General features: G+C 32.3%; 1 protein-coding gene across 1 annotated transcript; it reads left to right on the top strand.

Annotated features, from left to right (window-relative positions):
• Nucleotides 1–12,462: 12,462 nt before the first annotated feature.
• Nucleotides 12,463–12,960, top strand: LOC131858127 (uncharacterized). Its single transcript, XM_059211137.1, has one exon. It carries the CDS (start codon nt 12,463–12,465, stop codon nt 12,958–12,960), a length of 498 nt encoding a protein of 165 aa, XP_059067120.1.
• Nucleotides 12,961–15,037: the final 2,077 nt, after the last annotated feature.

Below are 15,037 nucleotides of genomic sequence, written 5' to 3'. Positions count from 1 at the left end.
ATTACATAACAATTGACTTGATGAGGATTTAATTTGATAAATAGCTTTTGAAGCTGATCTAACCTTGGCTGAAGCATGAAAATATTTTGTGTCCCTGTCAACCTCTTTAAGCCAAATCTCTCAACACTTTTACCTCCAATAAATATCCTCCCTCAAAAGAACCTCTTCAAATTGATCTTACAAAACCATTTATTGAGAATAAGTGTCAAGAGAAATACCATTCTAAATTATCTCCTCATTAATTCTTTTTAGAGAAACTTCAAGTTCTACCTTCGAAGAAGAAATATTCTTGAATACCATATTATTCCACTCTTTAATGACACCCTTAACAAATTGAAGCTTGCTAGAAAGATGAAACATCCTTGAGCCCTTAACATGAGGAGAGGACTACCACCACATCCTGAGTAATGGAAGAAACTCTGGATCTCTAAACCATATAGTTTCAAAATTAAATGAAGACTTCGACCAATGAATAGAGGCAACAAAGGAAATGTTTAGCTATAGAGGAAAGTGATCTGAACTCGAAAGAGACAAAATATGAGTAGATCTAGAACTAAACTCAATGACTCCATTAGTATTTAAGTAAAAAACCTATCCAATCTCATTGCAATATGCATAAAATGTTTCCTCCTATTAGTCCATGCCACCTGACCACTCAACGGAACCCAATCCTTGAGCCCATTATTAACCATAAAGTCTCTAACATCTAGTATAGCATAAAGGGAAGGAATGATTCCCCTAACCATATCTTAAGGGGATAGTACAACATTAAAATATGTACCTAAAATATAAGGCTAAGTAGGATATAAAGTGAGGACTACAAACAGGGAGTTCCAAAGGGCTTTTTTGCCACAATGGAGTTTGACCCATACACATTAATCAAATGAAACTTTAGATTGGGCAGATTAACTACTTGATTAAAATTGCCTTAATTTAAAACTTATGTAAGCCCCAATCAAAGGAGAGGCAACAACCTTCTAAATTTATCATTTGACAAAAAGTGGAGCATCCTCTGGCTCTAAAAATTTAGATTCCTACAACAAAATTAAATCCGCCCCACACCCATCAAAATGGGATTTAATGAGGCATCTCTTGTTAGGGGCATTAAGTCCCCTAATGTTCCAAGTGATAATATTCATACCTGCAATAGAGAACAACATGTTCTCCATGGTCTATACTTATCATCAAGAGTTTTTTTTATTACTGCCTTAATTTCTTCCCTTGTCTTCTTATTTCTCAGGCAATTCCCTTTCAAAACAGGTCTTTTCTTAATAGGGTTTTTGATTTTAATCACACTAGGAGTTTGAAATATATAAGTTTGAACATATTTAGTTTCTTGTATTTCTCCAAGTAAAGCTTCTAATAGAACTTCCCCCTCAATTGGGAGAGTAGGCTAAGAAATAGGACTTTGTTGACTATCATGTTTAATGTTATCATGGAACCAAGAATAAAAATAAAGAGGACACTCTTTGTCCTATTTTGCCTCAACAACTTCATCTTCCTCACCAACTTGTTGTGTAATCACATCGAACTCCCAATTGTAGACTTTCATGAATAACTCCTCAATCAACATATCATGTTCACTAGAAAGAAAACAATCCTTACACTCTTGTAAAAAATCTTTCACGAAATCCTTTGAGTTGATGGAAACTAAAGGAATTACAGAAGATGAGTCCAACTTGAAAGAGAGTTGATTGGATGAGTCATTATGCTTGATTAAAGGACTATGATATTTGGAAGGGTGAACAAGACCCTTGGAGAAACTAGCCATAATACAAGAAAGGCTAGATATATAATAAGGAAAAGCATACTTTGAGGGATTAAGGATTGAGAGAAATAGGGGACACAATCTAATTTTTCTTCTCTCTTGGATCCATATGGCACTAGTCTCATAAGCAAGAATATTAATATCAACCACCTTATTAGAAGAAGATAGAATATTAACCCGAAATTGTTCTAAAAGAGATCCATCCATAGACTCCAACAAAATAAATCATAGAGGATGCTTATCTAAGAAAATCCTATGGTTTTGCTGATATTGGAGATGATTCATCCTATTGACTGTTGCACATTGAAGGAGATAAGACCCCAGATCTTCACAAACCCTAATATCATTAGAACCTTGAGAAAGATAATCCAAAGTGAAATGGCCCAATTTGTTAGTTTTTTCATTGACCCTCTAAGGCTTGTCAACAAGAATAGTCTAAATTCATTGCACAAATTTAAATTGAATACGCACAACATTAGGGACGGCAACCAACAAATGTAGAAGAATACAAACTTGAATAGTTTACTTTGAAAATTCATAGGTTTTAGATCATGTTTCAAAAAAATACCGATTTGGTTTACCGAATTTTCCACAATCCCAAGATGCCTAATATAAAGAGGTGGGGATGGAAGATAGATACAAAATGGGGCCAACTTAATTGAAGTGGCATGAGGATCAAAATTAGGGAACCAATGGAGTGTATATAGCCCATAACCCTAAAAAAACATGCTTTAGATTTATGCACTACATCTCTATTAATCTTAGAATTAAAAATTACAGTAAAGAATCCATCAACCCCATCAATAAAAAAGATTGGTAAAACTCCCTTCCACACATCAATTGGTAGTCAGAAAATTTACCAATATCCAGAGAGGAATTCCAGAACTTACCAATAAGTACCCATCCTTGTAGTTCGACAACTTGAGATTCCAACATAGCATCTGGAAAAGAGATTTGAATGACTTCCTCGGTATCCTTTTTATCCATATTTGAATAAGGTGAAGGGAACTCAACATCAATAGGACTTTGAAGATCTCTTTTCATTAACTTTGTCTTCCCTGCTATAATTTTGTGATTCCTCTTACGACCCTTATATCTCCTTTTCTTTGACAAGTGGACGTTTTACGAAAAAGGTGAGACAATCCTGACCAAAACCATAATGGGCCAAATTTAGATTAAAGGAACCTCTAGATAGGAATATTATTAGGTCTTGAAATGATGGAAAGAATGAAACAAGGAATATCATGTGGAAAATTTATAGGGGATTTGTTCAGAAAATCTTGCAATTGCTCATGAGAAAGTTGAGGTTTCCCATGAGATCGAAACCCTAACTTCCTAAGAGGATTCCACTCATACTCTCTGAAAAAACTGCAGGAGATTTGTTCAAAGAATCCTTCATTGGCCCATGTCTAGTGTGAGGTTTACCATGAGCTCAAAACATTGGCTTCCTAATAGAATTCTAGTTGCCCTCTCGGAATGTTTTTTGAGAATTTCCTATCGAGAAGTTCCCAATATCATAGTATCACAATACTGTTGTAATAAACTTTGTATCTACCAATAGTCAAATAGAATTAATGAGACAAGATAAATTCAAACTATAAAGTATGATTCATTAGCGCTTTAACCCAACCCACACTATGAATTTATAGCATCAGTTTTATATTAGTATACTAGATCTCCTTTGGCTACCTGTATGTTGTAATCTATCTATGGGATCTAAATATATGCTTGAATAAATTTATCAATATTTTATTTTACACATGACTATATAATTATTATATTATAATCATGTTCGCATCCTTAATTCTGTTCTCTACAATCACCAGCTATGCATTAGTCCATTATCTGATTTTAGTTATATGTATGCATATACAAATACATACAAAATAATGTATAGATATTTATATATATGAACTGTCCAGAGTCATATGTAGGTTCATTTCACCTTATCCTTCACCACATACACAACCTCAACAAATTTTATTTATTATGGCTAGAGAGTAATTAAATAAAGGTAATAGTTAAATTTGATAAGTGAACTAACAAAGGTAAAGGTTTGAAGGAAATGCCAGTGGCAGTGACTGGTGGCTAAGAACAATAAATAAAAATAAAAATAAAGATTAAATAAGATATTATTTCATTAAACAACATATAGACTTGTTGTTGGTAGAATTATATCACCATGTATGGGTAGGATCACCATCCAACAAGTAGCAAAAAATAAGTAATTCTAGTCATACGACATGCATGACACAAAGAGGCTTGGTAGAAATAAAATAAAATAGATTTAATTTTCACAATATCTTAAATCCCGTTATTCTTAATATCATGATATTTAAATATTCTAGTAGCTAAAGTAGTACAAACATTCAAGTAATTTTTCCAATCTTAAATTTAATAAATTATCTGTACTTTGTTTTGGAGTTGTGTGTTGCTTTTATTATTTGCAACTTTAGGTCTTGTTCAATATCCTCAATATTATTTTAAAAAAGAATGATTGGTCTTGTTGCAGTTGAGATAAGTTTTTGTTGTTGCAATAGTTGTATATTTTGTTGTTTTTATTAGTCATCAATATTTGTTTTTATTTGTTATCTTCTTATTCATGTGGAAGAAATCTTATTCTTGTCTAAGCATACAATATTTAATTTTGAGACCAGTATAATATGGTGAATTACAAAATTAGGTTTCATTAATAATAGTGTTGTTAATGATTTGATAAATTAATAACTTAGACAATATTATTATCTATTTGATTAGAAAAAATATTAAATTTTATCAACTTGAGGGCTAGAATCAACTTTTAAACAATAAAAGATTGATTTGAATGGATTACCATTTACTCCTCTAACTTGGTAATTGATTTTTTTATATAATGTATGTTGATGTTTTTGTTTTATATTGTCTTGGAAGTCTTACTTTGTAGAGTTGTAAACATATATTAGTCTCGATGTAGCAGAGTTTGAATATATGAGAAGTAACTCAATTAGTCAAATTGGTATAATATTATAATTAGATGTATATAAATCTTATGTTTGTTTTCTATATTTCCTCATCAACCTTCAATCCCTCATTTGGTATTATATCTCATGGTTAGAGCATCCCAATAACATTATGGGATTTCCTAGGCTGGATATCAAGATCTATAATATTTTAGATCGCAAAGCATTAGTTAAAAAAGTCATGAAGAAAATTGGAATTGGTAGTTAAGTTCAATGGGAAGGTTTTTGAAATAATTGCAACTACCAACATGCTAACCTATCATATGTTAAATCCTTCATATGCATATCATATCTGCAACAATATTTACAATAGGTATTGAATTAGAATTGCCAAGGGTCGGGCTACCCACCCCATCAAGGTCAGTGTAGCTAGTAAGTCCGCTTCCACTACTATCGGAAGCCGAGCAGCCAAGTCTTAATAAGCGGGATTTCTTTGAATTATACAAATTTTCATTTACTCCTCCAACCTAGTCCTTGTGTAATGCCCACCAAAATACCCTAGGGAAATAAAGCTAACTAGCAACAAATACAAATAATTTTTTTTTAATACATCATCCAATTCAACACATACAATATTTTACTCTTGTGCATTAAATATTCATATACATGATATACAAATTATCCATATTCACATTTAAAATATAAAAAATAATCATATGAACTAATAACACAAGTGAAAATACACATGATGTAATATTTCTAACTATCTTCCCTAGGGTATCTCAACATCATTACGTACACTACCAACATAAGCAATAACATCACGATCACTACTAATCTAATGCATACTAATTCTGCTATCATTCATTCTTTCCATACAACATATGCAATATCATTTCTAATCTATCCCATTAAGTTAATTTTAAGAAAACCAAGTCCAATGTTCCTAATCGTATTTTTACACTAATAATTCAAGAACATTAATCCATTCCTATATGACCTATTCACATGAATATCCCATTCTAATTAATATTACAACATAGACATAAAGCTAATGCACAATAATGAATCCATTGTTATCTTTTCCATAAATGAATCAATCTCAATATACAACATGATACATCATATTGTTCTCTTACAAGAGTCATAAACCATGTTCTAAAACTTAATCAATCATTATATATACATTATCCAATTACATCATAAGAATAACACTCAAGTACAAAATACAAATACAGTAATCTCATGATGCCATAAATATATATGTCAATTGATCCAATACATCCATCCATAAGCTAAATAAACAACAATCCATCTCCACGCATGAAGCATCCAAGAGAGAAAATCTTAATGATAGAAGGCATCAAACCACCTAACCATGTGGAACCAAAGCAATCATCCCCATGCTAGGAGATGACACAATGTCCCACACACACTCTAAACCTAGGCTGGCACCTAACCACCAAAGAGACTCAACAATTCCAACACCACTGCAAGAAGCAACTCAAAATCATAAGCCAACACAAAAGATGAGTAATCATAAATATAGAAACTCCTAGATGCGTACCAACAATCATGGCATACAGATCACGGACCAAGGACACACGTAGGAGTGGAGTGTCATCACATGCTATCTTCATATAGAATGGAAAACCTAACCCTGATAGACATGTCTCTGCATGCTATCCTCACAAAGAAGGGCCTATCATCCTGATAGGCATGTGGAACAATATCAACCTATGAGAGAACAAGGGAGATTGACTTGCCATCACAATGGCATTTCCAGGCTTATCCTAAAACATCCTCCATAGGACTAAGTCTTGGGGCTCACAACCATTATTATCTTGATTAGGTGAATCCTAATTACCCAACCCATATAATTAATTATTGATATTATCAGTTATTTAAAACAAAGGAAACTTTCAATGTGCCCTCATGGTCTAGATTCTAAGCATCCTTACTAGGAACGTCCTAGCAGCATATCTCTCATGACCCCGATCATCACATGAAATCCCACTCCCCTAATCATGTTTGAAGGCCTTAAGGGAAAACAATAAATCACAAGGAGGTTAAAATACAATACCAAATAAGAATCCACTTAGCATATCAGTAAGAAATGCCATGCAATTACCAAAGTTCCAACAATGCCATGTAAAACCAAAAGCCTCAAGTTCAACCAAATTCCAAGTAACCAGTATAGAGCATAAAACCATCAGGATCAACCATATATAACAATAAATTCCATGATAGTGAGGCTCATCAAGTTGCTGGAGCAAAGCGTGAACATAACCTCAACAACAAGGCATGTCAACTTGCTGGAGTAGCACAAACAACCTCTACGGCAAGGCCCGGAGTATAAATACATAAAAATAATCAAATCTAAACATATACCATGCTACGAATATTAGAAACATCAAAATAAGCCTTTCATACAAATTACAGAACTGGGAAAATTGACCCAGATAAATAAATTCATTGAAAAACATTGGAACTAAATAGAATCGCGCATCTAAGAACTAGAATAGCGCATTTGAAAGATATAAAAGCACATATGATAAACAAATTAGTACATATACATCCTAGTATAGTGCATATACTCAATGAAATAATGCATATGGTAGATGAAAAGACACATATAAATAACAATTTAGCACATACTATAAACTGTATAGTACATATGAAATTCAGATTAACGCATATTACTTTTAGCGCATTTTCTCAAGGTGGAGACTAGAAAATTCATTAAGGTAAAATATTTTATTGGGACTTTAGATAAGACCAAAAATGCAATAATTAGAATCTCTTAGAACAATAGAAATACAAGTGTCAATCAATCAAATTAAATAAGGTCTATAATGAAATAAATCATTACTTCCAAGAAAGGACTCTTGGAAAATGCACATTAAAAAATCTTGAAATAACACTTATGAAGACCTCAAATAATCAAACGTATAGACAACATACAACTCCAAAAAGCAATCCAGGCCAACATGGATTCACATGAAGTTGTAGCCAAACCATTCCTTACAACATTCACAAAGAAGGCATAATGTTGCACACAACAAAATAATAAACCAAATAGAAATATGAATGAATATTTTTCCCCAAACCATATGATATTAACATATTATAAACAATAATTTTTCTATTTTCTATAGTTTCCCCTAAATTTCCTTAAGCAATCTTTTCATAAATACACTATGCAAACAATCTTTATGGGAAATGAAGTATAGGGAGAAGAAACTCTCCAACCCAAAAAAATGAAGAATGACAAATGAATCTGATTAAGTGTGATCCGCAAATCCAACCAAGCCTAAGAAAAAACAAATCCAAATCTCTAGCCAAGAATGAAAATTTTGCAAAAGAAACTCAAGAATTGCCAACTCGACAAAATGCACATGTGATCGATTAAATAAAATTCATTCTAAACCATAGCCAAAATCCAGCCAATAGAACTAATCCAAAATACTATATAATCTAGCTAATCTGTATTAATATTATATTTTATTTACCCAAGGCTTTTATGCCAATAACCGCGAAAGGTAGGTAAGAAATATTATATATTTATTTTCCCATGACACAAGAGTTATAATTACATTAATAATATTAAAATCAAATGCATAAATAAAGATGTGCCCAATAAAATAACTAAGGGAAATTAAATCAATAAAAGCCTCCAATAAAATATAAAGTCTTAAAATAAATATTAAAACATGATTAAATTAAAGTCATAGATTTTTTTTGATTTTTTTCGTAGGTAATAGGATGAAGCCGCAATATTTTGAAGAAAGCCATAGATATTAAATAATAAATAAATAACAATTAATTAATTAAATAATAAATCAATTAAACCAAATAGAAAATAAATAAATAAATATAAACTATTAAATCCTCAAGACATTAATCAAATAATAATAATAAATCACCTAATAATATTTAATTAAACAAACTATATGATAAATTAAATTAACCTTTAATAAACTATATTAATCAAACATTAATTAAATAAATAATCAAATACTCACAATACCACAAAATGACCACAACTCAACATGCTAGCATGACAACTCATGCCAAGATAATTGGCTGACAAAGATGACAACTTAAGCTTAGAGTGTATAGAGGGAACTCATGCCATCTCTAACAACTTGCCGTTGCGATTAAGACATGCTCAAACCTTTGAAACCAAGTGGAGTCGATGTCTGGTACATGCAACCACCAATAACCATAATATGACATACCCAATAATATATAATAAATAAACAAGCAAGTGATAGAGAGTCACAACATCACATAATACTCGTAATGAGTTTTATGACATCATCTCTATCATGAAGACAGTCACAAAGATCATGCCATAATGATAATAAAATAGGGTTAGCATTACCACAATATCACCAAATACCCACGAATAATTTAATCCATCTACATAACAAGTTCATATAAAGATCACCAAATATGAATTCATCATCATAATAATCAAGAATAGATATCATCATCCATATAAGTCATCATATATCATATGTCCATGTAACAATTCTAGAATCATCAATGAGTGTCTAAAATATAAACGGAATCATAAACATCGATAAAAATATCATCATAGAGTCTAAGCATGTCTACTACTACATAAATAAAAAGATGACACTAGGAGGCACACTACACATTGTCCTCACACAAGAACTCCATCCAACACTACTGCTTAGATTTCAAGTTTGGTTGCGTGAAAATGTATTGCAAACTACGGTGATCAATGTGTAGCTCGGACCGATGCCCAAGAAGGAAACTCCTCCAATGAACCAAAGTATGAACCACAAATGCTATCTCTAAATCATGAGTAGGGTAATTTAACTCATGATATTTCAGCTTACGCGACTTGTATGCTATCACTTTTCCATCCTACATAAGAACTTTTCCAAGACTCTCCAAGGATGCATATGTCCACACCACAAAATCACACAAAGGATTCGACACTGCTAGAATAGGTGCACTTGTCAGATGCTCCTTGAGGATCTGAAAATCCATCTCACACTAATTTGACCAAACAAATTTATTTCCTTTCCTCTAAAGAGAACTGATAGGATGAGGAATCCTTGAGAAATCTTTAACAAAACTACGATAATAACTTGCAAGTCCCATGAAGATATGAACCTCATCCACATTAGTGGATGCTGGCTAATCCACTATAGCCTCAATCTTAGAGCGATCTACTACAATACCCTCTCTTGGTATGACATGACCTAGATATCTGACCTCTATCTGGAAGAACTTTCATTTCACCATATTGGCATACAACTAATTATCCCACAGGTACTGCAAAATCTGCCTCATGTGCTCCTCATTCTCCTCGATTGATCTCGAGAAAAACAATATATCATCCAAGAATACAAGAACATACCTATCTAGATACGTCCTGAAAACTCCATTCATCAAGCTCATAAAAAGTGATGGAGCATTAATGAGACCAAAAGGTACCACTATGAACTCATAGTGTCCATATCTAGTGCGAAATGTTGTATGATGAATATGTACTTCATGAATCCTTAGCTAGTGATGCTTGGACTTAAGATCTACCTTGCAGAAGATCTTTGCATCCTTAATCTAATCAAACATGTAGTACCCCTCCTGGATTCATCTCTTCTTTTGGTGTCCTAATAGACCTAGTTAGACTTCTTGGTGGTATTTTGATTGATACTTATGATTCTATTTATGTTTTCGATGCTTATGGTGGATGTCTTGATGAATAGTTATGACACTATTTCTATGATACTAATATTATTAGATGGTTTATATGGACATATGCTATTTGATGATTCATATAATGGGCGATACATTCTAGATTATTTGATGGATTATTTGCAGTTGAGGTTTCTATGTGGATTACATGAGTTATGATGTTATGATGGTTCTAACCCCTATTTGGTAATTATGGTTTCATTCGATGTATTGATGTGATTGATGTGTGTTCGTCTTCATGAAAGGGGCGATACCTTAGCACTCATTACGAACATTATAAGGTGTTGCAATTCAATTTTCACTTGCCTGTTTTTTATGATGGATATATGTTGTATATGTATCATATTGTGATTGCAAGATTGCAGGTACTAGACAGAGACTCCACCTAGCTTCATAGGTCTGAGCGTTTCCTATCCCAGTGGCAAGTTATTGGAGATGGCATGGGTTTCTTTCACTCACTCTAGGCTTAGTTGTTCACTTTTTTAGTTTGTGCCACAAGGCAAGTTAGTGGTAGAGTCTTGTGTCAATGTTTTCCTTTCGTCGAATTGCTTGAGTATGCGAATGTATGTTTTCTATTTAATTTAAATTATAGAATAATGTTATTATTTAAGGTTTGGATTAATTTATCCTATAATATGATTATTGAATATGTATTTGAATATTTTATTAATGGATGATTATTTATAATGAGAATTATATTTAATCAATTGAGATTAATTTAATTAATGTAATTAATTTATTATTCATTTATTTTGATATATTTTTAATGGTTTATTTAGAATTTCTTTAACAATTTATTTATTATTTGATTTATTATAAATTTATATTTATTTATTGATTTTATTAATTTATTTATTGGTTATTAAGGATTTTATTTTATGTTTTATTGTGGAATCCTATTTATATGGCTTTATTCATTTAATTCGTTTATTTGTTTTTTATTGGATAATGGATTATTATTTATTGGTAATCAAATATATTATATAGTTTACCTACTTATGCATGTGATTGGTTGATTTTAAATTGGTAGGTAAATAATTTGAAAAATATGTATTTCTCGAAACTATACCATATAGGTAAAATATATTTTTCTTTAGAATTTTTAGATTGGTCGGTTTTGCACTGTAGTTTGAGTTTAATTCTTATTTAAATTGCATTCTTCAAATGTTGTCAGGTTAATCAACTGACTGATTTCTAGAAATTGGTTTCGATTTGGATTTGGATTGAGGATTGGATTGAAGGTTTGGATTTGTTGTGGATTGCTCTTCTTCAGTTTTTCAGCCTTAATTGGATTGCAATTATAGGTTGGTTTATCCTACCTTTGAATTTTGATTTCTATAAATGCAGTGTAATCTCCATCACTATGCAATTGCTTGTTGGATTTTACTTAAATTTTTTTTTCGGAAAATTGGTTTTGGGAATTGATTGATTTGAAAAGGAATTTGGGAAAGGGGAATTTAGAGATTATTAATTTCAAGTTTTGAAAAGTTTACTGGAAATTTTTTCTTTGTATTCTCTACGAATGTTTATAATTTCAATTCCCAATGTTTTGTGAGGTTATTGATTTGCCTTTAGGATTTATTCATCTCCTTGTGTTGTATTCTTTGTATCTTCCTTGTTTAGAGTCAGATTTGGAGACCTATATCTCCCTATGGTTGATGGGAGTTCTCTACAACTATTTAAGATTGTGCCTTTGGATTTTAAACCCCTTTTGGAAGAATGTAGAGGTTGCATTAAGCCCTATGAATTCTATGAATTATCTCTTGAGAGTGTTGTAGGAGTATTTTATCTCCCCTTGATTCTATGCCTTCCTAGTCTCAATCTAAGTATTGTGGCAGAAGGGTTGCTTAAGTAGTTTTCTCTCAGTGAGTCAAGTACTTGTGTATGAGAGTTCCCACTTCTATTTTTGGACCTATCAGTCCTTTTGAGTTGAGTGTTGGTGCAATAACAGCTTTTCAGTCACATCTGACTCGAGTAGAATCCTTAGTCACAAGCAAGTCATTTTCTTAGTAATTAAATATGAGTACCAACAACACACAAGTAGATAACTCGGCTCTTCGCCAGCAAGTAATGGAGGCTATAGACCTTATATTGAGGCCACAAACAGACCTTGAGAACATTGCAGACAACTCACTATTTCGCGACACTTTTTTTAGGGCACAAACTTCATTATCCCTCCTTATCCAATCTGATACAGAGGATGTTGAGTTATCGCAAGTTGAGTTGCCATCTGATAGAGAGGATGTGGAGAAGCTAACTCAAATAATAATTGCAGCTCATCATGTTAACGCAGAATCAGAGTGTTCGATTTGCACCGAGCCTTTCCAAGTCGGGGATGATGCTCGACAGTTGCCTTGTCATGAATCCCACATATTCCATGCTCGCTGCCTTGTTCAATGGCTGGAAAGGCGTAATACTTGTCCCATCTGTAGAACTCGCTTGCTCCGTCCGATAAATGGAAGTCCAGATTCTGAGAGCGAGGAATTTATCACATCCACAACCTCTAATAATGGCTAGCTTCTTCTACGGTTTAAATCTTTTTAATTTTTATTAGTTGATGCTAGTAGGAGGTTTAGTAATGGGTATTTTAAAATTACGAGGATGTGAATGCATTTGAAAAAAAAATGAATCTTAAATTTATAATGGATAATTAACCATCTACTCCAAGAGTTACTACTTTTGAGTTTATGTTCATGATTGATGGATTCTTAGGGTGTAATATTGTGGTGGCAAGGATTATAAGAAACACAAAAATAAAATATATGACTTCTTTAAGAGCTTGTATATATATAGGAGAATAATATTTGAGCTTAAAAAATTAGATGCATATTTTTAAATGTTAATGGACATTTTCTTAGTTTGTTGGACAACTCAGATTACCATCTTATCTTAGATTCAACATACTCCAAGGATAGAAATTGTAACACCCTACCTCACGTATAGCTAATACATTTTTTAAGTAGATGGTTACATATATTGGGAGATTGGAAATTACCTAATTTTATTGCAATATGCTTGGTATTACCTATTAAACTTGATGAAAAATTGATAGCAAATAATATATCATTATGGGTCCTATTAGTAAAGTATGTTTGAGAAATAAGTCTAGACAATCTGTAATCATAGGAACCCACTCAGTGGCCACAAATATCATAACCACATCTTAAGGACTAATCTTTGGCTCAATTAAGGTTTTATAATTTGATATACGTTTGCTTATTAGGTTTATCATTATAGATTTGTAATGTATTTTTTGTGTCAATTTCCATGTTTAAATTACAAAAGTAGACCTCTAAGGTCTATACCCTTGAGGTGGGTGCCTATTGGACATGCCATAAACACCCTACCTTGATTTCAATCTCCAAAAATCCTTTGGAAGATGATTGAATAATTTAGAGGATAGATGAGTTGAGGGTATCGAGTCAACAACTATACCTCATTTATGGGGGAAGACTTAGGGAATGGATTGTCCTTGTGTATGTCTCATCTTAATTGAATAAAAGACACTCATGAAGGAATTGAGGGGAATAAGACAAGTGACACCTTTTCCATTGAAGGATTCAAGTTGAAACTTCTTATACCTTGTTGCAAAAATGAAGGATAGCTTGTTACCCATTTCTCCATTTTTGAGAACACTACTATGTTATCTGTCGAGAAAAGACAAAGAGGAAATAAAGAGAATTATCAATAAAAGTAGGGATATTTTGGTTGGTGAGGAGGATTCTACTTCAACAAATGCAAACATGGGACCTTCTTATGTTTGAAGGTGGTCGACTAGAAGATATAACTATTTTGAAGAAACATGAGGAATGACAAACATATATCAAGCCTTCTATGGCAATAAGAAAAAATGATGAAGGTATAGAAAAAGGACTAAAGAAAACAGTTATCACAACAAGAAGGGATTGATAATGAAGAAACTTTTGCTCCAGTTGCCAAAACTGAAGTTGTTAGACTACTACTTGCTTATGCTATTTATAAAGATTTCAATTTATATCAGATGGATGTCAAATTTACATTTTTGAATGATTATCTAGAGGAAGAAGTTTGCATTGAGCAACCTGATGCATGTTCACTATCGAATGATGGAGACATGGTATGCAAGTTGAAGAAAACACTTTATGGATTGAAACAAGCTCCTAGAGCTTGGTATGCTAGATTAGACAAATATTTATTGAATTTGGGATTTACTAAAGGTGTTGTTGATACTAATCTATACTTTAAAATTAAAAATTATATTATTCTGATTGTTGATGTCTTTGTTGATGACATTATCTTTGGTGCTGATGACAATATGAGTATGAAGTTTTTTGGTGATATGCAAAAACAATTTGAGATTCTTGTGATTGGTGAGATGAAATTTTTCTTGGGTTTGCAGATTGCATAGACCAGAAAAGGTATCTTTGTATCTCAAACTAAGTATGTGAAGGAACTGTTGAAGAAGTTTGGACTAGATGATTCCAAACTGGTTGGAACTGCTATGGTGACTAGTTGTAAACTGTCTAAAAATGATGAATCCTTGAAAGATAATCAGAGCTAGTACATATCTATGGTTGGTGGACTACTATATCTAATGCAGACTAGGCTTGACATT

This window comes from Cryptomeria japonica, chromosome 1, assembly GCF_030272615.1.
Source record: "Cryptomeria japonica chromosome 1, Sugi_1.0, whole genome shotgun sequence".
Taxonomy (NCBI): domain Eukaryota; kingdom Viridiplantae; phylum Streptophyta; class Pinopsida; order Cupressales; family Cupressaceae; genus Cryptomeria; species Cryptomeria japonica.
The sequence above is the reverse complement of the archived record's forward strand: the minus strand, read 5'-3'. Positions and strand labels throughout refer to the sequence as shown.

Coding starts and splice junctions, on each gene's coding strand:
- LOC131858127 (XM_059211137.1), top strand. CDS start 12,463: ATGAGTACCAACAACACACAAGTAGATAACTCGGCTCTTCGCCAGCAA.